Below are 26,878 nucleotides of genomic sequence, written 5' to 3' on the forward strand. Positions count from 1 at the left end.
CTCAAACCTTAATGATGGTGTTAACTTTAAATGCCTTCTTAACAATACATGAGAGACTTTCCTGGCAGTGGTTAAGACTCCACGCTTCCACTGAGGAAGCACGGGCTCAATCGCCGGTCAGGGAACTAATAAGATCTATCTGAGCTGCCACCAAAAAATGAAGAAAAAGGGCATGAAATAAACTGAGCCTAAAAGAATGAACAGAATAAAGGTCATCATTTTTAGCTATAAATTTATTTTTGCTCTATAGATACTATCAAGCAATTTGACAGAATGAAAATTTGGTAAGAGAAGACAAAAAACTCAATAAATCTTGGATTTTGAGATTATCAAAGAATAATCTTACACAAAGATTTTGCTATTATAACTTAACTACAATTTCAAAAGAAATCTCTAAGTTTATTATTTTCAAAAAATGAGAACTCATGCATCTTCCCCATAACAGTTACATTAATCCCCATCAACACAAGAAAAAGGGAAAAATCTAAAGCCTTACCACATCTGGGACTCTATCTGATTTCATTTTGTTGACATGCTCATCATTTAAGTTACAGTTGACCAAATCAAACCTGAAATGAAAACAATGAAACAATGACACACTTACTCCTTCCGTGTTGTTTTATAAATGATCACCTAACAGTTCCTCCTAAGATCAAGCATTTAATATGCTTTCCCACTTCAGAAGTTGTGCAGTAAATAGGCTTCTACAGATCACAGTAAAGATAATAATGCATTCTATCTCTGAGTTTCACAAGTCATCCACTATTGCCCATCTTACCATACTCTTGTAAAAGAACAAAACAGATATATATCAGTCTAATGTAAGGATTCAGTTAGATGGCTCCATTTCATTTATAAACAACAAAAACAAAACACCCTTCATTCTCCAGTAAAAAGAACTGAAACCCCAAGAGCAAAAGTAGTGTCTAAGGCAAGCTTATTACATTCTGCATCATAATGGGCTATCCTACGTCCATAAAGACCCCTTACATATATAGCTGCCATATTTGAACAGTGAAATTTATTTTAACAACAGCATATGCCTAACAAAAAACCATTTGCTCCCCAGAAAACTATACAGATAATCTTATTATACAATTTCAGGATCAATTAATTACTCAAAATCTTGTAACAAATGACTCTAAGATAATGGCCAAAATGGAATAACTATAAGCTTCTGTCCAATCAGTAATTTATTTATCAATAATAAAGTGAGCTATATAGCTCTTAAGAATTCTTAAGTTCTTTTTAGGATAAACAACTTTATTTTTAGATAGCTCTGCTGGCTCCCAGAGAAAATCTGCAATGCTAGTGGGCAGTTTAAAATAATATAAAATAATACAAACCCCAACACCAGGTCTCCAGGATTTAGAAGATGTCCCAAATGAGTGCGACAAAAATACTGTTTATCTGTATTCATTTCAGATGTTTTCTGTACCCAGACTTCCCCGAGGGTATGCTTAACAGGGAAGAAAATGAACTCTTCAATAATCTAGGCATAACTTAAAAAGCATCTCATAGAAAAGTTAAATACAATGTTGATTTTGGTTTCTGATTTTCATTTTAAATTAAAAGTGTTTGACTTTCCAGACCTCTGAAACACTGTCAAAATTAACCAATTACTAAGTAATTTGTAAAATAAATATTTTTGTTAAGATTTTATTCAAGGCTTCTAGAAAACATTAACACTGTCACCTAAAAGCAGACACATATATAGAACTTTCAAAAGAAATGTATTCACAGGGAGTTCACGCAACAAAGACTGAGCAGAAAGAATAAAGTATGTGCGTCCACGCGTGTGCTCAGTCACGTACAACTCTTTGCGATCCCAGAGACTGTAGCCCACCAGGCTCCACTGTCCATGGGATGGCCAGGCAAGAATACTGGAGTGGGGTGCCACTTCCTTCTCCAAGAAATTTTCCCAACCCTGCATCTCCTGCATTGGCAGGTAGATTCTTTACCACTGCACACCTGGGAAGCCACCTACTAAAAATGCAGGGGAATCTTCATTTAAATACAGCGAATATCTTAAGTAACACCACTGTTTTACACATACGGTTAAAAACACCAGAGTTCATAGAAAATAATCTAACAATCCCAGCAGCACCACTGCCACAACAGCACCCAAATCTTCATCAAATTAATTTTCTGAATGTCTACTATTTTGAGGCATAACTTTTTAAAAAAACTATCATGAAAACATCTCAAGTTTGAACTTTTTAAGCAAAAAAACCACTAAAGGCCCTTTTCCAACATGGAATTTTACAAGCAATTGTAAATGACATTTCAAATTTCCTGGCTGAATTAAGTATAGCCATGCCAATACCTTTTACTAACAAAAACAAACCCAAGTAAAATGGGTTTCAGAACAAAATACTAAGAATTATAGGTAGAATTAACGAATCTCAAAGAGGTAAAAAGAAGAGGTAAAGATAGAGGAAAAAACTGAAGTTACAGACAGGTTCCAGATTTCGGGGAAAACTGGGTGGCGGGGGGGGTGGAAATTACCAGGCAAAGACTAAATTCTAATAATGTATTTTCTGAAAACAAAAAAAAACATATATCTAGCTTTATATATGCTGGAGAAGTGGTGGTGTTTAAATGATAAGTGTTTGCTCTTAAATACTACTTTCAAAGTAGAAGAAATAGGACTGACATGCTTGAAGAAATATCTGATTTCAGATACTGGGGTAAGAACTACACAATGTGATTTTAGAACACCTAAATGTTGTGGTGTTATCCCAAAACGTAAGGATGCTTTCAAAGACTAGTAAAGAAAGGCATGTCAAAGGATATAAGAATACACCTACAGCTATTAAGAAACTGAGTCAATAATTAATAATCTTTCAAAACAGAAAGCATCAGGCCCTGATGGATTCACTGGTGAATTCTAGCGAACATTTAAGGGAGATACACCATTCCTCTAGAATCTTCTCCAGAAGGTAGAAGCAAAGGGAACACTTCCTAACTCAGTGACAAGCCCAACATTACCATAAAATCAATACCAGACAAAGACATTATAAGGAAAGTAAACTAGATTTAAGTAACATAGATTTAAAACTCCTCAACAAAATATAAAAGAACTGTACACCATTACCAAGTGGAATTTAACGTATGTATGCAAGGCTAGTTCAATATTTGAAAATCAAGTTAATGGAGCTCATCAGTCATTAACAACAGGCTAACAACAAAACAAAACAAAAATCACACAATGATATCAGTAGATAAAAAGCATTTGACAAAATCCAACACTTATTCATGATAAAAGCACATGTTAAAAGCAAATAGCATACAAACACAAAACGCAGTTTTAACTGAATGTGGTGTTAGCTTATTTGGAACCACATTTTGGAATTACTAACAAATTAAAATAAAAAAAAGAGTGAGAGAGGGAAACTAAAACAGTAAGTTAGGATTAGGGGAAGGTGAGCAGGATGGAACTTACCTTTTTTGATATCATTCCAGCACCTGCACTGCGCTTTATATCTCGGACTATGCTGCACTCCATAACAATAAACTCCTCCAGTTGTTTGGGATGGCATAAACTATTGAAAGGGTGACTCCAGAAAGTGTTCCCATCGATATCTGCAACTAAGAGGAAACACAGAACATTAAAGAATGAAAGAACTGAAGTATTTCAAAAGCCATCAAATGTGTTAACTGGGAAGAAGTTGATACACTGAAATGGGAATCATCAGGTCAACAGAAACCAGAATGGTAACTCACACTGCAGGGGACATCAACCCCAAATTTCTCAGAGAGTAAGAGAAATATCAGGTGTCAAAAATATCTTAAGTAGCTACTAACAAGTACCTTTAAAATAAGATCAGATCCAATCAGCTGTATAGCTGTTTCATGTGCTGGCATTTTATTTGACACATTATCAGCCATCTTAGGTGTTTAGTTTATGGGAAATAAATTTCTACCTGACAGACGTTCATCCCAATACTGCAAACAGAATTTTGACTGACAATTCTAATTGATAAGGATAATAAGTGACTTTCTAGAAAATATCAAAATAAATTCAATGTTTTATAAAAGAAAACTTGTATTACAGTAAACATATGAAAAAGATCAAGTAGGTGATGCAACCAAGTACTAAGAGACACCTATCCATATAGGGTCTTCTTTTAAGTCAAATGTTCCAAACTTTAAAACATATGCTCTACACTAAAATTTGATAATGAACTTAAATAATTAGTCATAAAAAATAAAAGAGGTAAATAAGTCCAGTTCAGTAAAAATAATGGGATAAGACTAATAACTTAAAAATTCAAAGAAATTTTTCTTCAGAGAAAAAAAAATACAAGGGCAACTTACCAAAAGTGTTAAAAAAATTCCAGTGTTTTAAACACTGTACAGTATTAATTTTAACTAATTTTTTACAACAATATTACTGAGAATACTTGATAAAATTAACATTAACAAATTATCACTGCTTTTTAAATACAAGTGTCAAGGCAGTTTCTAAAGCTTACCTTGTAGGGTATTTGGATCTATGAGGTGGATGACACTCGTTACTCGAATACACACACAAATCTGGTTCATGTTTCCCAGACTTTGTGCCAGTTTTGGAGACAGACAAACAACATTATCCTAGGAATAAGAACTAACATTTAGTGTGAAGCAAATTTTAAGTAGGAGTCTTTGATAAACACCATCAATGTAAACCTGATCAAGATGAATCTGATCAAACCAAAATGTCATTTTTAATTCTATGTATCAACAAATGGCTTAAGAGAATCAGACCTTGCAGAAACAGAAAATAAGCTATACCTTAAGATGGAGATAACTATCTTAATAAAATGGCTTTAAAAAGTATTTTAAAGATCCTAGTCACCAAGCTGTTTAGTTCATTTAAATGTTATTGAAGTGTGAATGCTTGCTTATTATTCTGTGTTAATATAGTGTGACTTCATTTACTCTCCATAAAAATTTCGGAGGAGCTGTATGTTCCTCCTTCTCGTCTACATGTACCAATGTGTAATCAAAGATCTAATGTCCCCCCAAGAGCACATATGGCTATGTGTGCACCAGGACATACTAACACCAATGTGGCTATCTGTTTTTAAGCTGTTACTGAAATATAAAAGGGATCTGGATTATATTTTAAGCTCTATCTATTCACAATCACAGGCTCCCTCACTGAAAGGACATTATGTACATCCTTACTGACACCTAGCTCAGTCCTTTTTTTCCCCTGAAACTTACTAAGATTCTCCAAAGATTAATAGAAAAACTTCTTTACACTTTGTATTCATTCAGATACCTATATGAATCACTGAAAGCACTTAATACACAAGGCCTAAATATGTCCTCTCACCTAGATTCACTGTTTTATTTAAACTGGGGGTCTGCAAATTAAGACCCTGAGGCAAATATTTGTAAATAAAGTTTTGCTGGAACACAGCCTCAGCCCCGGAGAAGGCAATGGCAACCCACTCCAGTACTCCTGCCTGGAAAATCCCATGGACAGAGAAGCCAGGAAGGCTGCAGTCCATGGGGTCGCTGAGGGTCGGAAACGACTGAGCGACTTCACTTTCACTTTTCACTTTCATGCATTGGAGAAGGAAATGGCAACCCACTCCAGCACTCTTGCCTGGAGAATCCCAGGGACAGGGGAGCCTGGTGGGCTGCCGTCTCTGGGGTCGCACAGAGTCGGACATGACTGAAGTGACTTAGCAGCAGTAGCACCAGCCTCAGCCCTTCATTTACCTATTATCTATGGTCAATTTTGTGCAACAACAGCACAGCTGAGTAGTTGTAAAACAGACTATATAACCTAAAAACTGCAACTATTTACTATCTGGCTGTTTACAAAAAAAAATTTGCTGACTCTGTTTAAGCCATCACTTCATGGTACTGTAGTGATTACAGATTTAAAGCCTTAGAGTCACGGACCTAGGTACAAATCCTGGCTTCCTTTTGTTGTTAACTTTGGGCAAATCATCTAACCTCCCCAAAGCATCAGTTTACTTATCTTCAGAATGATGGTATGATTTACTCCAGTTGTTATGAGACTAAACAGGTGAAACATACTTAAGTACTCAGAAAGTACCTTTATGTAGAATGCTCACATTAAATTAGAGCACTTATCATTATTAGTGATTTAAACATGGACATGTAAGTTCCTATGTAGCAGAGACATCTAGGACACACTCCTTAGTAACAGTCTTCTATACAACAGACCCTAATAATTTTTTGTTGAATTTTAATTCATTTATATTTTTTGAAGCAGAGTTTTACCTTAGTACAACTAATGAAATGACAATTTTTGTCTTTAGTAAAAGAGATCAGATTTGCAACTACCAGAAGCGGTGGGGGTGTGGGCAAGGGGAAAGAGGAATTGGATGACTGTAGTCAAAAGGCACAAACTTCCAGTTACAAGATCAATGACTATGAAGGATATAATGTACAACATGATAAATATAATTAACACATCTTTATGTTATGTATGAAAGTTGTGAAGAGAGTAAATCCTAAGTTCTTATGCGGAGAAAAATATTTCCTTTCTAATTTAATTTAATATCTATATAAAATAATGGATGGTCATTAAAAATGATAATCTATATCTTAAGTATTATTCAGATATTTTTAAAATCACAAAAATAATTCAATGCTCTCCTTCCATAATATTCTTTAATTTTATCATGCCAAAATCCAGTTTGCACACATTCCACAAAGTGGCTCACTGATAAGTAATTTCCTATATTCAAAGTTTCATAGAATTATCATGTGTCCACTAGGACTGCAAAGTTTAAGGAATATATGCCTTAAAAACTGCAATGAGGCCTTTTAATTAGTACACCAAAAATTTATAATTTTAAGCATGATTACTCTTAAATCTTTTTAACCTGACTAAAATGTGTCAGAAATCATTAAGAAGTTATTCTAAATGTTTAACCAATCCCAGAAGGAAATCAGGAGCTAATAATTACATATAAACCAATTAAGGACATGGATTAATTAAATGAGAAAAAGTACCTTGCATATTGGAACAATTTCCACAGAAAAAGTGCTTTTGTAATTGTATGTATTACTATGGATATCCTGAGAGATCAGTCTCTGTGAGGCTTTGTATCTGTTAAGAGAAAAAGTTAACCATTATAAAAAGGCAAAGGTCTTTATTTGTCTAATCTTGGGAATATAAATTTTCATTAAATCATCACTGTCCAAGGTCTGAAACAGCTTCCTGATGCCTGCTAGGGTGAAGTCTCAGTTCATCCACTTCATTTATAAAACTTCACCAGTCTGATTGCACTCTGTTTTCCAGTTTATCTACTGAAAACCTTCAAAATATGCCCATGATTTAGACCAAGCAAGTCTACATCTATCATCCATTAAAAGCCACACTAATGTCCACTCCCAGTCACTGTTCACACTAATCTCACCCTTCAGCATAAACTCTACTTTCGAAAATTCCCCATTTTAGGAGCTTAAGTCCTTCCAACTCCATAAGGTTTTTCCCCAAAGTCCTTTAACCCTGTTCTTTTTTCTTATTTAAATACATTGAATCAATGGTTCAGGACTACAGTGCTTACTATCATAGACTGAGTCTTGCTCCCCAGAGATTCTTAATGCTCTTTGGCTAACACTTCTGTTAAAAGTAGTTTATCCTACAAATGCTTACTAACTGTGTAAGTAACCCTACTATAGTTTTACATATTTTAAGGTAAGTTGCCTAAGCCTGAAAAATGGATGTGACCTACGTTCATTCCCTGTTGCCTGGATTTAATCATATGTAGGTTTCAGAACATACCTAGTGGGGACAGTACACTGAAGAAATTCTACCATCTTCTGAGCATGTTGTTTTGAGGAATAATAGAAATCCAGACCATCTTTTAAAGAAAAAAGCCATATTAAAGTAATACTGCAAAATTTTCTTCTACTAATATGACTATATCACAAATTAAATGCATGTTAAATAATTAAATTATAATTTTCTCGCCATAGCACACTAGGAACACCATATCACTTAAGACTTGTCTGACAAAAGGACAGATAAATCAGACAAATGCAAACAAGATTCATAACTTAAAGTTCAGACAAAATTCAAGGTCAAAGGGAAGAGAAAAATATTAAACAGAACAAAAAAGGGTATTTTATGTAATAAACAGACAATCCACCACGAAAACAACAGAAATGCATCTAATAGCATAGTGTTGAGATACAGAAATCATAAACTACTAGAAAGAAAAAAACACAAATGTTAACACATGCAATCATTGAGAGAGACTAGTATAAGACTAACAAAACCAAAATTATCAAAAAATGAAATGTGCTGTGCCGAATCGCTCAGTCATGTCCAACTCTTTGCAACCTCATGGTCTGTGGTCCACCAGGCTCCTCTGTCCATGGAGACTCTCCAGGTAAGAATACTGGAATGGGTTGCCATGCCCTCCTCCAAGGGATCATCCCAACCCAGAGATCTAACTCAGGTCTCCCGCACTACAGGCGGAATCTCTGCCATCTGAGCCACCACGGAAGCCCAAACTGACCCAAAATAGGAAGGATACAAAGAACTTGAAGAACCAACTATCAAGGTTGATTAAACTGAGATTATAGAACATGGTCCAAGAAAGAATACCTATTATTTTCAAAAAATTGATAGAATATTCATAAAATATTCACATACAAAGATTAAATTTTAAAACTTTCATGATTCAGAAGACGTTATTATAAGTAGGCACCACATATCCTAAATTCAAAACATATTACAAAGTTACAGTCATCAAAACAGTGTGGTAAAGACAAAAAGGCAAGTCTACAGAATCAATCCACACATACATAGTCAATTGATCATGAACAAGTGTGCCAAGAATACACAGTGGGAAAATAATAATACCTTCAACAAATGGCATTGGGAAAACTGGATATCCACATGCAAAGGAATGAACTGAACTCTTAATCTTATATCATTAACAAAAATCAACTCAAAACAGATTAAAAAGACTCAAACTAGGACCTGAAACTGTAGAACTTCTAGAAGAAAATATGGAAAAAGCTTCATGACATCAGTCTTAGAAATGATTTCATGGATGACATGAAAAGAAAAATAAACAACTGAGGCTACATCACACTAAAAAAGCTCACACACAGCAAAAGAAACAATCACCGCATTAAAAGGGCAACCTGCTGCTGCTGCTAAGTCACTTCAGTCGTGTCCGACTGTGTGTGACCCAAGAGACGGCAGCCCTCCAGGATCCTCCATCCCTGGGATTGATTCTCCAGGCAAGAACACCGGAGTGGGCTACCATTTCCTTCTCCAATGCATGAAAGTGAAAAGTGAAAGTTAAGTTGCTCAGTTGTGTCCGACTCTTAGCAACCCCATGGACGGCAGCCTACCAGGCTCCTCCATCCATGGGATTTTCCAGGCAACAGTACTGAAGTGGGTCACCAGTGCCTACAGAATGGGAAAAAATATCTGCAAACCATGTATCTGAAAAGCAGTTATCTCCAGAATCTATCAGGAATTCATATGACTCATCAACAACAACAACAACAACAAAAAACCTGATAAGCCAATAAGAAATGGGAATGGAATAAAACATTTCTCAAAAAAAGATGTACAAATGGCACAGATATATGAAAAAAGCTCAATGTTGCTAATCATCAAGGAAATGCAAATCAAAACCACAATGAGTTTACATTTCACTGCTTTCAGGATGGCTATTATCAAGGAAAAAAAAGACACATACTAGTGAGAATATGGAGATACTGGAACCCTTGTACCCTACTACTAAGACAAATATGAAACAGTACAGTCACTATGGAAGACAGTGCAGACATTCTTCATAAACTTAAAATCAGAACTATTAAATGATACAGTAATCTTTCTTCTAGGTATTTATCCACAAGACGTGAAATCAAGGTCTCCTATGTCTATTGAGGTATTATTCCTATAGCTAAGAAGATGGACATTTAGGTTGTTTCTACAACAGATGAATGGATAAACTGTGATATATACCTCTAATGGAGTATTATTCAGCCTTAAAAAGGAAGGAAATTCTACAACGTGCAACAATATGGATGAACATTGAGAACATTGTGCTAAGTGAAATAAGCCAGTCACAGAAAAACAAATACTGCATGATTCTATTTATATGAGGTACCTAAAATAGTCAAAGCACAGAGTAAGAGTGGAACTATGGATGCCAGAGAGAAAGGAGAAATGAGGAGTGACTAGTTAATGGGCATAAAATTTCAATCAAGATGATTCAGCTAGAGATCTGCTATATAACACTATACTTACCCAACTATAAGGTATTATACACCACCATACACTTAAAATTTTAAGAGGGTAGTTTTCATGTTGTGTTCTTATCATAATTTAAAAAACAAAGAAAGAACCCACTAAGAAAATGAAAATACAGCCCAGGAGAAAATATTAACAAATCTTATGTGAAAAGGGGCTTATATCTATTGTGTATTTTAATAAATCTTACAACTAAGACAAACAACACAATCAAAACTGGCAAAAATTTAAACTGCTGTTTTACCAAAAAAGATACAGAAGGTCATGAAAAGACAATTAAGATTAATTAAGTCATTAGCGAAAAGCAAATTAAAACCACAATAAGATACCACTTCATCCCCTAGAACAGCTATTTATACAAAGAAACAATAGCAAGTGATGTCGAGATGTAGAAACTGGAACCCTCAAAGACTGTTGTCAGGAATATAAAATGGTACCGCCACTTTGAAAATGGCAGCTTCTTAAAAAGATAAATACAAATTTACCATATGACTCAGCAATTCTACACCTAGGTAGGCATGCAAGAAAATAAAATAGCTTAATGTTTGCTGAGAAAAAAATGGGAAAATATAGCTTTAAGTACCAGCTACAGAGACAATATGATATTCAGAAGAAAATTTTATTAACTTGAAATCTATATATTAGAAACTTAAAATAAGCTAAGCTTTCAATTAATTTAAATAAAAAATACTAAAGAAAGTAGAAGGAAAAAAAATTGTATAGCTATGTATGGTAATGCATGTTAAGTAGACACAGGGTGATCATTCAACAATATACATAAATATGCAATTAGTATGTTGTACACCTGAAATTAATATAGTTTTATGTGAATTTTACAATTCTATTTCAATAAAAAACTTTTAAGTAGAAGGAGTTAGTAATAAAAACAAAAATTAAGAAAAAAGTAATTTTTGATTAAGCTAAAGCTAACTCTTTAGAAAAAACTACTATAATAGGCAAAACTCTGGCAAATCTGATCTGAGTGGGAAGAGAGAGGAAGTGAAAGATGAGAAAAGACAAACATTAGCAAAAATGAAGAAGATATAATGACGAGTTATGGATGAGATTTAAGACCACAATACACACACACACACACACACACACACCCCATGTTGAATTCTACACACACACACAGACACACACACACCATGTTGAATTCTACACGCACACACACACACCATGTTGAATTCTACACAAGTATACACACACACCCCATGTTGAATTCTATGTGAAAAGCCAAATGACATGTATTTCCTTGGAAAATGCTATTAAATTGATTCAAGAAGCAGTATAATACCTGAAAAAAATTAACATCCTAACTAAAGGATTTGAAAAGGTCTTCCTTCCTCCCTCTCCTCTTACCAAACTGAATGGCTTAATGGGCTGCTGCTGCTGCTGCTAAGTTGCTTCAGTCGTATCCCGACTCTGTGCGACCCCATGGACTGTAGCCCACCAGACTTCCCCGTCCCTGGGATTCTCCAGGCAAGAACACTGGAGTGGGTTGCCATTTCCTTCTCCAATGCATTTAAGTGAAAAGTGAAAGTGAAGTTGCTCAGTCGTGTCCAACTCTTCACGGATCCCATGGACTGCAGCCTACCAGGCTCCTCTGCCCATGGGATTTTCCAGGCAAGAGTACTAGAGTGGGGTGCCATTGCCTTTTCCGGCTTAATGGACTGGTACTTATTAAACTTAAAGATGTTGATTAACACCATGCAGACAGATAAAAAACTCTGATTGCTTCTATATCACTAACATAACTACTAGCAAGATTAGAGAGAACAGTTTTAATATAATTATGTATGCAAATGAACCAAATACAAATCTCAACAAATATTCTATTTAGGGGTGAAACACAAACAGACAATAACCCCTGTTACATTACCACTCAACGCTATTCTCCACTCCTAGACACGGGGGAAAAAAGAAAGGGGAGAAAAAGAGGGAATAATATCGTAAGGGAAGAAGTAAAACTATCATTGTATACAAATAATAATTTACCTAGTAAACCAAGAGTATTATGTAAATGACACAAGAATATAAACCATTAGTGATATTAAATTTCAGAAAGATCAACCTATAAAATCAAGAGCTTCCCGAAAATATTAGCAATAATGACTTAGAAAATGTAGTAAAAACCACCATCCCCACTGACTAAAAGTATAGAATAGTCTGGAAAAAAAAGTGAGAATCATTCAAAATTTTGATGAGGAAAACTATGTTAAAGAAATACAGAAAAGAACTGAAAAAAACATGATTTATGCACCAGGTCACCTAGGGTCACACAGCAAAAACATGGTGGGAAAGAGATTCAAATTCACAAAATCTGGTTCCACAATTAATGCTCTTACTATCAACCAAGTTTTACAAAAGAATTAACAAGAGGGTACATATTATCAAGTATAATTTACATATTGTGATAAAAGCAATGAGACAAAATAAACTAGAACTGTGGGATGTGTATAGAGGAATTTAGTATATACAAGAAAGGAGGTATTTTAAATCAGTGAGTAAAGAAGAGACTACTTGGTAGGTAAGTATGGAGACAACGCAAGTCAACTTTTTGGGAAAAAGTCATACCAGGTAAGATTAAAGATCCAAAAGTAATACAAAAATCTACTTTTTAAAAATAATCTTGAGAGTGTAACGATAGAAAGATTAAAGAAAGATAGAAAGATTCTATCCTGTGTAAGATACAAAGTCATAAGCCATAGCTAAAAAACTAAAATGGGATTCCCTAGTAGCTGAATGACTAAAATGGGCTTCCATAGTAACTCAGGTGGCAAGAATCCGCCTGCAATGCAGGAGACCCCAGTTGGATTCCTGGGTTGGGAAGATCCACTGGAGAAGGGATACGCTACCCACTCAAGTATTCTCGGGCTTCCCTTGTGGCTCTCAGCGGGTAAAGAATCTACCTGCAATGAGGGAGACCCAGGTTCGATCCCTGAGTTGAGAAGATCCCCTGGAGAAGGGAATGGCTACCCACTCCACTATTCTGGCCTAGAGAATTCCACGGACTGTAAAGTCATGGTCAAAAAGAGTCAGAAATGACTGAGTGACTCTCACATGTCTTCATATGACTAAAATATGAACAGCTTAGATAAGAGTAGACATGAGACATTAAGTATCTGCTCTCTCAGTTCACACTCAAGGGCATGCTCTGCATGCTTCTCTCTGTATATAAATACACACATAATGAGATTGATATCCTCTATAACAGGAAATAAACAAGGAAAAATTAGATATATAAAGAATAATTTACATTAGATAAACAGCCAATAGATATGAAAACGTTAACCCTCATTAGTAATCAAGGAAATGAAAATAAAAACAAGATGCCATTACTTTCTTCATTAGAACAGCAAAAATTAGAAAGCCCAATACAATCTTCTGCAGTACTGGCAAGTGTTTGGTAAAACAGAAATTCTCACAAGCGATGGGACTATAAACTGGTACTATTTGGGAAAACAATCTAGTTGCACATGTAAAAATTTAACATTTGCAAACTCTTGTCCAGTAATTTCAATTTTTGAACTCAGTCCCAAAGAAAAATTACTAGCTATGCACAAACATAAAGATGTTTGCTACAGTAGTGCTTGTAGTAGCAAAAAACCGGAACATCTTGTAAGCCAATTAATAGGAAACAACTAAATAATTAAAAACACAATGATTAACAAATACACAACCACAGAGTTAAAAATAATGAAACAGGATTATATGCAATGATGTGGAAAGGTTTCTGAATATAGTAAGATGGCAAGTCACAGAATGTTACAGAACCATCTCAAATATGAGGAGAAACCAATGTTATCACAATTGATATACAGAATAAACACTGTAATATCCTGTTTTAAGGGGCTATATCTGGGAATAACAAGTGGACAAATCGGGCAAAAGTCCTTTATTCATAAAAGCTTGTTTTCTTTATAATTTTTGTAATTTTTAGAATTTTAAATTTAAAATTTTATGAAATTTTATAATTATGGTTTTAAAAACACAGTTACAAGCAAATTAACAAAACATTAATTTACATCAAACCAAGAACCAGTAGAAAAAAAACAGATTTAATTCTGGATGAAAAAAAGGATTGTTACACTTACAGCATTTTTGGTTTTGAAAGTGACTGCAAAAGTATGTCTCAGAATGTATCCAAGTCTTTTGCTACAAAAAATTCGGTGAGGATATTTCTGCCATGGTGATGAACAATAATCAGAGTTTTCTGTTTCCTTTGCTAGCATAGCATATTAGGATCCCAATTCCCAAGTTACTCAAAACAAAGTTACTCAGAACAAAAGTGCATTTTTGCCAGATGGCTAGCCACAAATAGTAGACACCGTGTTAAACAGGTAGCAAAGTACTTTACCTACAATAAGTATTCAGTAAGCTACATTCCACAGATTTTGACTATTAACCTTATGTCTACTGGTAATGCACTCAAATCAGATACAAAGTTTAAAAGAGTTTCTCCAGGTGACAAAAGTGATATTCTCCCCCCCCAATTTAAGAGACCCCAAACCACACTTCTAAGTACTTTCTTCAACTTATGAATAACACATCAGTAAGTAAAAGAGGAACTTACACTTTTACAATAAGTAGCACAAGAATTTGGTCGTTCCTTCAGGAAAAGCTATCTCTAAACCCGTACTGGAACAACTAGCAAAACTATGTACATGTCCTACAACTAAAAACATTCACTTTTAGCAAAAGACTGAAGTATTTGCTAAAGAATACTTATATTTTCTATTATGAAAGAAATATTCATCCATCAACTAGCATATGTAAGTATGCTACACTAATAAATAATAAGTGCTAAGACAGAACACACTCTGAGGAGCCATTATGAAACTACGCAAATATTTTAAAATTCCATCTTTGAGAAATCTAACTATATCATTTGTGTATCATTGTTTATTATTACTGAGTTTACCCTTCTGATTCAATGTATGCATCACAAATGCCACTAGGCATACGAAAAACAAAAATATTACAATTAACAGATCTCAAAAATAATCTCCTTTCAATGAGAAACTGAATTCTGCATAAAACAAGTTTTTGATAAATTTCTACCACTTTACATTCTGTTAATGCAGTTACTGGTTTACTCATTTGGTAGCCATTTAGTGTAAATATAAACTAAAATAGAAAAAAATTAAAATTTTATTTAAAAAACTAAATTAAAAAATTAATCACATTTCAAATAGTCAACAGCTACTTATGGCTAGTGGCTACCATATTAGTTGGATAATGCAGAAAAAGAAATAAGATTTTTATTCTTCCTAACAGAAAGTTCTTTTGGACAGTCCTATTCTAGATATTACCAGTAATGATAAAAGACTCCTTATTAAGATAGTTAAAATAAAATCTGAAATCATTTCAAATGCTTTAAATTTTAACTCACCATGAATCTCTTTGATACGAAGTGTATTCTGGTGCATCCCATACTTCAAAATCAACTGTTCCAGATAGTAGAAAGTTTTTTTGTGCAAAGTCTAAACATAAATGAGTCACCAGATTAACAGATGAAATTTAAAAAAAAAAGGCACTTACAGACATAGTACACTATTTTTTTTTAATTTTTATTGGAGCATATTTGCTTCACAATGTTGTGTTAATTTCTACTGTACAGCAAAGTGAATCCACTATATGCATACATGATCCCTTTTTTTCAGATTTCCTTTCCATGTAGGATAGCACAATAATTTTTAAAACAAAAACAATCTAAAAATTATCTAAAATGTGGCAGTGATCTGTTTCTAAAGGTGAATGTCCCAAAGACCTGCACTATCCTTGGTGCCTGAACTACTTGGAAAGAAGGGAAAGGAGAAGGCTTTACCCACTATTTAAGATGGACAAAGGCAAAATACAGATGGAGGACTCACACATCATCTTTCTCTCATTACCTTTTGCCTGACTTGAACCACAGCCTTCCAGAAATCCTTAGCTTCCACTCTATGGCAATCTCCACACATCTGGGGCTGAACAACATAATCCACCACAAACACTTGCTGAAGGATGGCACCATTCATCACCTGACGAAGAAAACAATCCACTCCTTCATTCTTTCCTTTATCAAAAGAAGATCCTTTAATATTTAACTTAAAATCTTTTTCTATGAATGCTTTGAGGACATTAGTAATAAATAAGTTACAATTAAAGTCATTAAGTTATCCTATTTCCAGAAACATATATAGGTTTAATTCATAGGATTTATTAGATTAACATTTCAAATTTACCTTTCAGTTGAAGTGGTTGAAAGATATTCTTTGAAGATTTTTTATAGCTATATATACACATATATGCATGTGTGTGTGTATAAAATTCATCCTTAGGAGACAAAGAAAACTCTCAAAGAAAGAGGTCATTCCTTAACTGTTCCCAAACTTGACCAATCATCAGAAATCACCTGGGAGGCTTTATAGACTCTCAGTCTTATATCCAGGTGAATCCAGTTTGAATGAGTCACTGTGAGGCATAATCATCAGCCAAGTTTGAGAAGCACTGCCTTAGCTCATGTTTTTACTTCAATCTTATTTCAAATAAAAATGACTTTGAGAAAGTTAACTTAGCCCACTAATCATGAACAAAGGCTGGTCTTACTAGTGACCTGATCATTTCTGCAGACGATCCAAAAGAAAACAAAGAATTAAGAATGTTATTTGTTTCTCTTTAAGCTGTCAAGTTATAATTTACCAATAGCCCCATATTTTCACTACCTACACTTTAACCATGCCAAAAAAATTACGTATAGCTTACCTCTTTCTGAACAGTCAGTTTAACTTTAAGTCTCTTGGAATGAGGCTCAGTCCAAACAAAGCTTGCATCTACAAGCCGTACCTTCAATAAAACACAAACAAAAAGAAAGATAAGTTACCCTCTGAAGAGAAAAAAGATGAAAGAATAACTCCAAATAAAAAGATTTCAAGATGCTTATACAATCCTGTGACTAATCTACCCAACATCACCAATTAAAAAAAAAGCCATCAGAGGTATGGCAACAAAAACAGCAAGTAAAGTGAAAATCTAATGACTATATTAAAGCAACTGGTATAATTCAAGCAAAAATTAAAACGGAAAAAAACTCCTTTCCCCTAAAAACAGTAGTTTTTCTAATTCAAAGTACACTTTTTAGGAGAAAACAAAGACCTGATGACTTCATCATCTATTAGAAATCTCATGAACAAAGGTTTCTACTTTTATTATTCTCTCTATAGTAAATTTGTGGCTTAAAAAATACATATAGACATTCATTCTTCCGAGGGAGTCTCATGCACTGAATACTGAATCCACAATGGTAACTCACTGCTAAATCAGCTGAGTCAGCAGAGGCCAAAAACAGTTTGCCCTATGTGACAAACTCAATGCAGCTCATGTGGCTAAAATGAGTGTTTTAAGAAAGGAGGTTGGAGGACAAAAAATAGAGGTTGTTTCATTAATTTGAGAAGGAGTTTAGGAAACCTGAACTGAGGGGCTGGAAATAATAGCAGCAGAAGGATCCAAGCCAAGAGATACTTGGGAGATAAAATCTATAGCATTTAATAACAAATAGATATGGGAAGATTTCAGAATGATAGTCAAGGATCCAGCTTGGACACCAAGGTTAACACTATTTTTCTGACACAAATAAAAAAGAGATTAAATGCAGAGGAATGTGCTATATTTGGTTTCAAACACTTAAGTTCAAGAGGATTTATCTGAGATATCCAAGTGAAGCTGTTCAGGAGATAGTGAGATATACACATTTGGTCTGGTGTTCTATGGAGAAATCTGAGTTAAAGGTAACAGGTTTGGGAGACATCAGCAGGCAGATAATAATTTTATCAAGACGTGTCTGGTGAGAAGTAGATAAGCTAGTGTAGATACAGCAGTTCAGAGTAAAACCCTCCTGATATGACTGGCTCCCCTAAACCAAAGCCTAGTAGTCAGTCGACAAGTCACCAGGTACAAAGGGTGACAGAGAGCTATTTATTCCCTCAGTCTCCATCTGCGGCAGTCTAAGGAAGCTCCATGGGCCTGTATAAGACTGCCCTTTCCTCAGCCTCCAATCTCCATCTGTAGGAGTGGAGAGAGAAACAGATCTACTTCACCATTCCCCAGCTCAGTCTCACCACACTATCTGTCCTCAGACAATCAGGACTAATCCAACTTACTGAGCCCTTCAACCTTCTTTACCATTACCTCAGCTACCTGCTCATCTCCCACACTCCCATCTCCATGCCCTCTTCTGTCCCATCCAACACTCCTCCCCAAATCCTGAAAACCTTTTTATTGTGGCCTCTGGAATTCAACATTCACTAACAACAAAACCTTCTAAATCCTGAATCTCTTTCCTGAACATTCCCTTCACCTTCTAGATCTCCTGATTATCTATATATATATAGCTCTCCCTATAGCTAATGAGGCTGCGACGGCACAGAAGCGGCAGCTATGGTTTTTCCAGTGGATGTGAGAGTTGGACTATAAAGAAAGCTGAGTGCCGAAGAATTGATGCTTTTGAACTGTGGTGTTGGAGAAGACTCTTGAGAGTCCCTTGGACTGCAAGGAGATCCAACCAGTCCGTCCTAAAAGAGATCAGTCCTGGGTGTTCATTGGAAGGACTGATGCTGAAGCTGAAACTCCAGTATTTTGGCCACCTGATGTGAAGAGCTGACTCACTGGAAAAGACCCTGATGCTGAGAGAGATTGGGGGCAGGAGGAAAAGGGGACGACAGAGGATGAGATGGTTGGATGGCCTCACTGACTCAAAGGACATGGGTTTGGATGGACTCCAGGAGTTGGTGATGGACAGGGAGGCCTGGCGTGCTGCAGTTCATGGGGTCGCAGGGAGTCAGACACGACTGAGTGACTGAACTGAAATGAGAAGTAATGACTGATTTTTTTTTTCATCTTCTCAAACTTTTATCATCAAAGGATCCCAGAATTCAGCCCTCAAATTTCTCCTCTAAACTCCCTAGGAAATCTCATCCAATTTCATAGCTTTAAATACCATATACATCCCCAAATTCATTATCTTCAGTCTAGACCATGCCCTTGCTTATTCATCCAACTCCCCACTATTTCTGCTTCCATGTCTAATGAACAGCTAAGTACCACCTGAGATGAGTTTTTATTTCTCCCACCTGACCTCCTCCTTTTGAAGTCTTTCCTACTTCACTAATAGCAACTTCCTCCTGGTTGCTCAAGAACCATAGAAGTCACCCTTGACTCTTTCAACTCATAAGCATACATCCAGCTTCATCAATAAAGCCTACTGACTACCTTCAACAACAGAGCCAGAATCAATCCACTTCTCACTACCTCTACTACTGATTCAAATATCATTTCTCATGATTACTACAATCGCTTCCTAAAGGCCCCCATCCCCCTCATATCTATTCTAAACATATGGAATTCTCCAGGCAAGAATATCGAAGTGGGTTGACATTCCCTTCTCCAGGGAATCTTCCCAACCCAGTGATCGAACCCGGGTTACCTGCACTGCAGGCAGATTTTTTACCATTTAAGCCACCAAGGGAGCCCCACTCAGAGTAAAAACCAGTCTTCAAAAGGGCCCATAAGGCCTGACCTACTTGGACTTTCCAAGTCTTCCCTAGCTCACCCCCAAGTACTTTGTCCTCTCAGTTCCACTCTAACCATACAGGTTTGCTCCTGTCCCTGGCCTCTACACTTGTTTCGCTACCCATAGTGCTCTTCTCTAAACTGTGGCCTCCTCCCTTACTTTTAATGTTTATTCTAGTATCACCTTCGGAGAAGGCAATGGCAACCCACTCCCGTACTCTTGCCTGGAAAATCCCATGGATGGAGGAGCCTTGTAAATGGCAGTCCATGGGGTCACTAGGAGTCGAACACAACTGAGCGACTTCACTTTCACTTTTCACTTTCATGCACTGGAGAAGGAAATGGCAACCCACTCCAGTGTTCTTGCCTGGAGAATCCCAGGGACAGAAGAGCCTGGTGGGCTGCTGTCTATGGGGTCGCACAGAGTCGGACACGACAGAAGCAACTTAGCAGCAGCAGCAGCAGGATCACCTTATCGATGAGATCTCCTCTAACCACTCTTTTGAATTCCAACTCTTCCTGAGCAGTTTTTATCCCCTTCCTCAATTTTTCCTCCACAGAATTTATACCTTTTAATATACTTATTTATTTTGCTTACTGCCCACTCCACACCCTCCCCTTCAACCAAAATAAAAGGTCTCCAAGACAGAGATTTTTCCTCTCTCATTCACTGCCATATTTCTGACACCACAAGCAGACTGGCACAAGGCTGACACTTAATAAACATCTGTGAAATGCTAATGAATTAGTAATGAACATTTGATAAAAGCCTGAGGAATCAAAGCAAAAGACCAAGTTACACAAAAGACTGACTCCAGGGGGAAAAAAAAAGAAAAACTTGAGACAAATAGGGAACAGAAGCAAAGTATAAAAACAATAATTAAACTTTCAGAAATATGCAATAGACTGAATCAAAACATTAAAAATTCTAAACTTAAACTATTAGTTCTGAAAAAAATTCATACAAAAATTGGAAGATAAAAGAAACTGCCAGGAACACACGGAAAAAAAGGATTAAAGACAATACAAGGGCAAAAATGCATTTCACAAAGTTTTAAGCTGGTAGGGCCAACATTTGACAAATGAGAATTCCAGGGAGAAAGAAACAAGGAAAATAAAGAGAAAAACTTCAAAGAACTATTACACGAAATTTTTTCAGAAGCTAAGAGAATCTGAAGGCCTTCAAACCAAAAGAGTCCATTTCAATTAAAAACATAGCTGGTGGAAAAAATTAATAAAGTTCAGCACAAAGAAAACTGAAAGTGTTATGTAGAGAGACTAACTAGACTAACAAACCTGTTTGCTTTTTGGAGATGTTTATGCACTGACTTTAAATAATAAGTACAGGTATCTTCCTTCCAGAGAGTAATGAACATTTTTAAAAACTGACAACCATAGTCCTAATATTATTATAGTCTCCAAAATTATGTTTAGTGATGGTCGTGTATATATATATATTTTCATAAAAGATTACTGCACAAAAGGGGTTCTCAAATAATCAACTAAAAAGTTTAATTCTATACTAAATCTTTTAAAGCAAAAGGACTTTCAGTTCCATTAAAGAATATATACAGACTGGTTTCAAATAGGAAAAAAAGTACCTCAAGGCTGTATATTGTCACTCTGCTTATTTAACTAATATGCAGAGTACATCATGAGAAACGCTGGGCTGGAAGAGCACAAGCTGGAATCAAAATTGCCGGGAGAAGTATCAATAACCTCAGATATGCAGATGACACCACCCTTATGGCAGAAAGTGAAGAGGAACTAAAAAGCCTCTTAATGAAAGTGAAAGAGGAGAGTGAAAAAGTTGGCTTAAAGCTCAACATTCAGAAAACTAAGATCATGGCATCTGGTCCCATCACTTCATGGCAAATAGATGGGGAAACAGTGGAAACAGTAGCTGACTTTATTTTTTTGTACTCCAAAATCACTGCAGATGGTGACTGCAGCCATGAAATTAAAAGATGCTTAATCCTTGGAAGGAAAGTTATGACCAACCTAGATAGCATATTCAAAAGCAGAGACATTACTTTGCCGACTAAGGTACGTCTAGTCAAGGCTATGGTTTTTATGTATGGATGTGAGAGTTGGACTATGAAGAAGGCTGAGCGCCGAAGAATTGATGCTTTTGAACTGTGGTGTTGGAGAAGACTCTTGAGAGTCCCTTGGACTGCAAGGAGATCCAACCAGTCCATTCTGAAGGAGATCAACCCTGGGATTTCTTTGGAAGGAATGATGCTAAAGCTGAAACTTCAAACTTTGGCCACCTCATGCCAAGAGTTGACTCATTGGAAAAGACTCTGATGCTGGGAGGGATTGGGGGCAGGAGAAGGGGACGACAGAGAATGAGATGGCTGGATGGCATCACAGACTCGATGGACATGAGTTTGGGTGGACTCCAGGAGTTGGTGATGGACAGGGAGGCCTGGCGTGCTGCGATTCATGGGGTCGCAAAGAGTCGGACACGACTGAGCGACTGAACTGAAAGATGAAAACAGCATGTGTAGTAGTGTGCTTATCAACAGCAGCATTTAACAGTTATTTTGTAAAATCTACTCATATAAAGATTATCTGAAAATGAGATATTAAATCACACCCACATACACCTACAAACACTGATTTTAGCTATTTGACCTACCTTACTCAGAGGGGCTTTGATTTTTTTCAAACACAAAGCAAGAAGATCCCTGGATTCTAATGCACACTGTACCCAAGTTGCTGGCGGCTGGAAATACCTGGGAAAAAGGTACCATATTGAAACTCAGTATCTCTCAGCAAAAAAAAAAAAAAAAAAAAAAATCACTTAAATATGAAGACACAACAATGATTATTAACCAGATATACTAATACTCAAGGTTGATCAGAGGCAGTTAACCCAAATATATTTTAATAGGTTCAGAAACTTTCAATTAGACCAGTAGTTTAGTTAAAAAGGTGAAATTATGAGTATTTGAGAAAGTCAATCTGTAATAACTTATTAAAAGGTCTTATTACTTCAAGCACCAAAGAATTACGATGACGAGAAAATGCGAAGAATTTCCTGGTGCTATGTTCTGAAACATGGATAAAAATTCATCTCACAATAGCATTAAAATGGTTTATAGTAAACAAATAAAATGCTTAAGAACTGCTTATTTCTCACATGCACAAAAAATGTAAATTAGTACCTAATACTATCTATAAATAAGAGCTCAAGACTACTCACGTACTTCAAATCCCTTTTCAGGCTTCCCTGATGGCTCAGACACTACAGAGACTGCCTGCAATGCAGGAGACCCAGGTTTGATCCCTGGGTAGGGAAGGTCCTTGGAGAAGGGATCGGCAACCCACTCCAGTATTCTTGCCTAGGAAATCCCTTGTACAGAGAAACATGGTGGGCTACTGGCCATGGGTTCACAAAGAGTCAGACATGACTGAGCGACTAACACACGAATCTTAATTTTAATTTTCAAATTTTAAATTGTAAAATTTAAAGTCTTATATAAAACGTGACTAAATTAAAATCTTTTATATATGTACTTGAAGTCTTATAGCCCAACCAGGCAAGGAGTTAGGGCAGTGCTTAGCATATAATAAATGCTCAACAAATGTTTGTTAAATACGTAATACTTCTAAATGTATTATGTGAATGCTTTGTTCATACTCGTTAAGTATATATTCTTATTTTCACTTTTAAAGGTTCACTGAAAAACCTTACTTACACAGGTCCCTTTGTTGTAAGCCAAATTTTTAGATTTAGAAAATTTTCATATGTCATCTATTAAAGCCCCTTCATTATGAGGAGGAAATTAAGGCATTAGAGAGGTTAAATGGCCAAGTTTCAGAGACCTAGTTCATGAGGAATCTAGTGTTTTTCTCACTCCACATCGCTATAAAGAATAGAGAATATTACAGATTAAGATTACAAACTATAATCTCCCTGAAACAGAATACAAGTTTCCTGTTTTTATATTTATGTACATGTTTTATGTATTTTTCTGGGGAAATGCAGCTTTTAAATTCTTAAAGGGATTCATGAACTCCTCCCTCCCAAAAAAGTTACTCACCACTAGAGTCCTAACCCACTTGGGAAGTCACAGACATACAATGTTATGGGTAGCTTCAATGGGCAGTTTTGTATTACTCAATAGCAGACTAGACATAAGCTATTTATGCAACAGCTAAAGAATATAAAAAACATTAAGTTTGCCTTCAAATTTTTGACCATCCTAGACATGATATACTGAGCTTTTTCCCCATTAGCCATAGTCATTTTAGTTACACAGGAACATTAATATAGGATTTTTAAAACACATTGCCAAATTACTTTTAAATATAAGGTGCTTTTTATCATATATGGCTTTGAATGATTGAAGGGAAAAACAAAAACTTCATGGCAATTGCAACAGTTATGTCTTTAAAATCTGCTCTCATGCCTGAAAACATTAACTTTTATGTATTAATTATACATATCAAACCTTTTAATTCCTTAACAGAAAAAAAACAGATTCATACTAACTTCACCACATTAGCAGGGAAAACTAGAAAACTACATTACAAAATTGCAAATTCTATAATCTCTAGCTTTGACACCATGAATAAAACGTAAATCTCAGTTACATGCACTTTAATATATGTATCTTAATCTCACTATATTCTAGTGGCTCTCTTATATATGAATTTCAACTTTAAGTAGGATAAAAAAGTATCACACTATACCTTTGGCATTGTTTGCAGAAAGATATAAAGACTTGTTTCGGAATGCCTTGGCTGATGTCTACTTTGCTTCGCAGACAAGCCACACAAATGTTAGCAGGATTTGGACTAATTGGGACACCACAATCGCAGCACAAGCTTAAATAAAGCATACATTTTTTCAAGTTACATTTCATAAGTGTACTAGTTAGATTTAAAAACTATCAAACAGGGATTAGCAGATACAAACTACTATATATAAAATGAAGAAGGTCCTACTGTATAGCACAGGGAACTATAATCAATATCCTATAATAAACCATAATGGAAAAGAATATGAAATATATATATACACAACTGAATCACAGTTATATATATAAAACTGAATCACAGTGCTGTACAGCAGAAACTAACACAACATTGAAAAATCAACTATACTTCAATAAAAAATAGTAATAAAATTAACAAACCAACCGAAGTCTTCAAGTTAGGCCATAGTATCTCTGCCCTTTTTAAAAACCTGACTTTCAGCAATCTTCAAAGACGCACTAGATTTTTAAAAGCCTTAGATTATTGAGGAAAAAAAATAAATATGGCCACAATTCCAAAAAGCCTCAAAATATGACTGATATACAAAAGGTTAAAAAAGGTCTAGAGAATCTAAATAACTGCTAATAGTAATCATTAGACAGCGTTATAGTCCAAAGGCAAAAATTTTTTTTGAAGCCTCAATATAGCACCGGGACTCCCAAAATGTAAAAAGGATGGAAGAGTATCAGTATAAATGATGGCAGTGTCATAACCCTAGGTGTATTGAGAACAGAAAGTATTTAAAAATCATTGAGCTACCCAAAATAAGAGTTCTATAATCATTAATGTCCACTGTGGTAGCCACCAGGCATATGTGACTACTGAGGCTTTGAAATGTGGGTAATAGAAGAAGTGAATACTTAGTTTTATTACATTTTAATTACTTGAAATTTAAAAAGCCACATATGGCCAATGGTTGATGCCAATCTAGAAGAATGTACAGAGACTATTTTAATACTTTTAAAACAGTATTTACCACAACAAACTTTCTAGCGAAAAACGACCTCGTTTTTTTCCAGGAAACAAGGCTTTTCATTTTTTCCACTTAAGACAAATCCCCCTAAAAGAAAAGCTTTCCCCATAGTAAATTTTAAAGACTCATTTTAACGTTTTTAAATGTAATGGGGATAGGGGAAAAGGGACGCGACTCACATATGTCCAGGTGTGTGCTTGACGGGTTCCGTCATATACTCCATTTTTCTGTACACCTTGATTTCAAGGACAGAGAACAGTGAAATTTAGACATTTTTCTATTCACTCTTTTATACAAATCATCCTTCTGCCTCTTCTGTATAAGACAGCCAAGCCTCGTACAGCCGCAAATAAGAAAAACCCATTCCACCTGCAATCTCTGGAAGAAGTAATTTCCTTAATAACAGAAGGAAGCGACTGGAGGAGGATCCCATATGCAAGACCCTCGGAGCCACGAAACTGGGCGCTGACCTCAGGTGTCACCTGGGCGCCAACCCTGGCGAGCTCAAAAAGGGGCCAGAAACGGCCAGGGCCGTTCCGGACACCACCAGGCCCAAACCCTGCTGCCGACGCGCCTAGTACCCACTGCAGAAGTCCGCGGGCGGTGTCACCGGGCCTGCAGGCCACCCACCCCGACCTGACCCCGCACCCCGCGGATAAGACCTCATGCAAGCTCCTGCTGGCGGCGCACACGCCGCGCCCTAGCGGCCCGAAGTCGGCCCACGACCAGGGAGTCCGTCCCGGTCTCTTCTTAGAGACCCCCGAGACTGCAGCGCCGGACTCTGCCACCAGAACTTACTTAACACCACTGGGCCTGACCCAAACGTGCTCAAAAATCTACAGCGAAACCAGCTTCAGTAGCCCGGGGAGTAGCCGCCAGAGCTGACGCCGGTACAGCGCAGATCACGCGAGAGAAAGGTTCGAAATCCCGCGAGTCGCGAGACGAGACTCACAGCGGCGAGTCGGGGCGGAGGAAGGGGAGGGCGCTGGGGAAAGTTGGGCGGAGCGGAGGCCGAACGGGTGGGATGGATCCAAGAGAGAAGATAGGGGGCTCTCTCGTCCTATGGCTCCTGAGATTTAACAGACTTTACAACTCTTCTATTGGGTTATCATCCTTCCTTGGCCAGAACTCATTCAAAGCCACTCTTTAGATATTCCTATTGGGAACTTGCTTCTTGGTTAAATGATTATATAAAAGTTATCCATTCACGGCACCACATTACACAAAGAAATTAGAGTAACTTCCATTGAGGGCAGTGCCTTTTGTCTCTTTTGCTCACCGTTATATGCCTAATGCCTGTCACATCATAACTGCTCCAGTGAATATTTGTT

General features: G+C 36.3%; 1 protein-coding gene across 1 annotated transcript in view; it reads right to left on the reverse strand.

Moving 5' to 3' along the window:
- Positions 1 to 26,442, reverse strand: part of NMD3 (NMD3 ribosome export adaptor) — a 30,579-nt gene extending 4,137 nt beyond the window's left edge. The window contains exons 1-13 of the mRNA XM_068970289.1: positions 26,346 to 26,442; positions 25,727 to 25,782; positions 24,509 to 24,643; positions 22,449 to 22,545; positions 17,006 to 17,086; positions 16,153 to 16,281; positions 15,651 to 15,741; positions 7,760 to 7,838; positions 6,985 to 7,081; positions 4,479 to 4,596; positions 3,446 to 3,591; positions 1,347 to 1,459; positions 497 to 569 (exon numbers count right to left, since the gene is read on the reverse strand). Of these exons, the coding sequence (XP_068826390.1) occupies positions 497 to 569; positions 1,347 to 1,459; positions 3,446 to 3,591; positions 4,479 to 4,596; positions 6,985 to 7,081; positions 7,760 to 7,838; positions 15,651 to 15,741; positions 16,153 to 16,281; positions 17,006 to 17,086; positions 22,449 to 22,545; positions 24,509 to 24,643; positions 25,727 to 25,770 (1,203 nt within the window). The 5' untranslated portion in view covers positions 25,771 to 25,782; positions 26,346 to 26,442. The remainder of the gene's footprint in view (positions 1 to 496; positions 570 to 1,346; positions 1,460 to 3,445; positions 3,592 to 4,478; positions 4,597 to 6,984; positions 7,082 to 7,759; positions 7,839 to 15,650; positions 15,742 to 16,152; positions 16,282 to 17,005; positions 17,087 to 22,448; positions 22,546 to 24,508; positions 24,644 to 25,726; positions 25,783 to 26,345) is intronic.
- Positions 26,443 to 26,878: the final 436 nt, after the last annotated feature.

This window comes from Capricornis sumatraensis, chromosome 1 (assembly GCF_032405125.1).
Source record: "Capricornis sumatraensis isolate serow.1 chromosome 1, serow.2, whole genome shotgun sequence".
NCBI classification, from domain to species: Eukaryota; Metazoa; Chordata; class Mammalia; order Artiodactyla; family Bovidae; genus Capricornis; species Capricornis sumatraensis.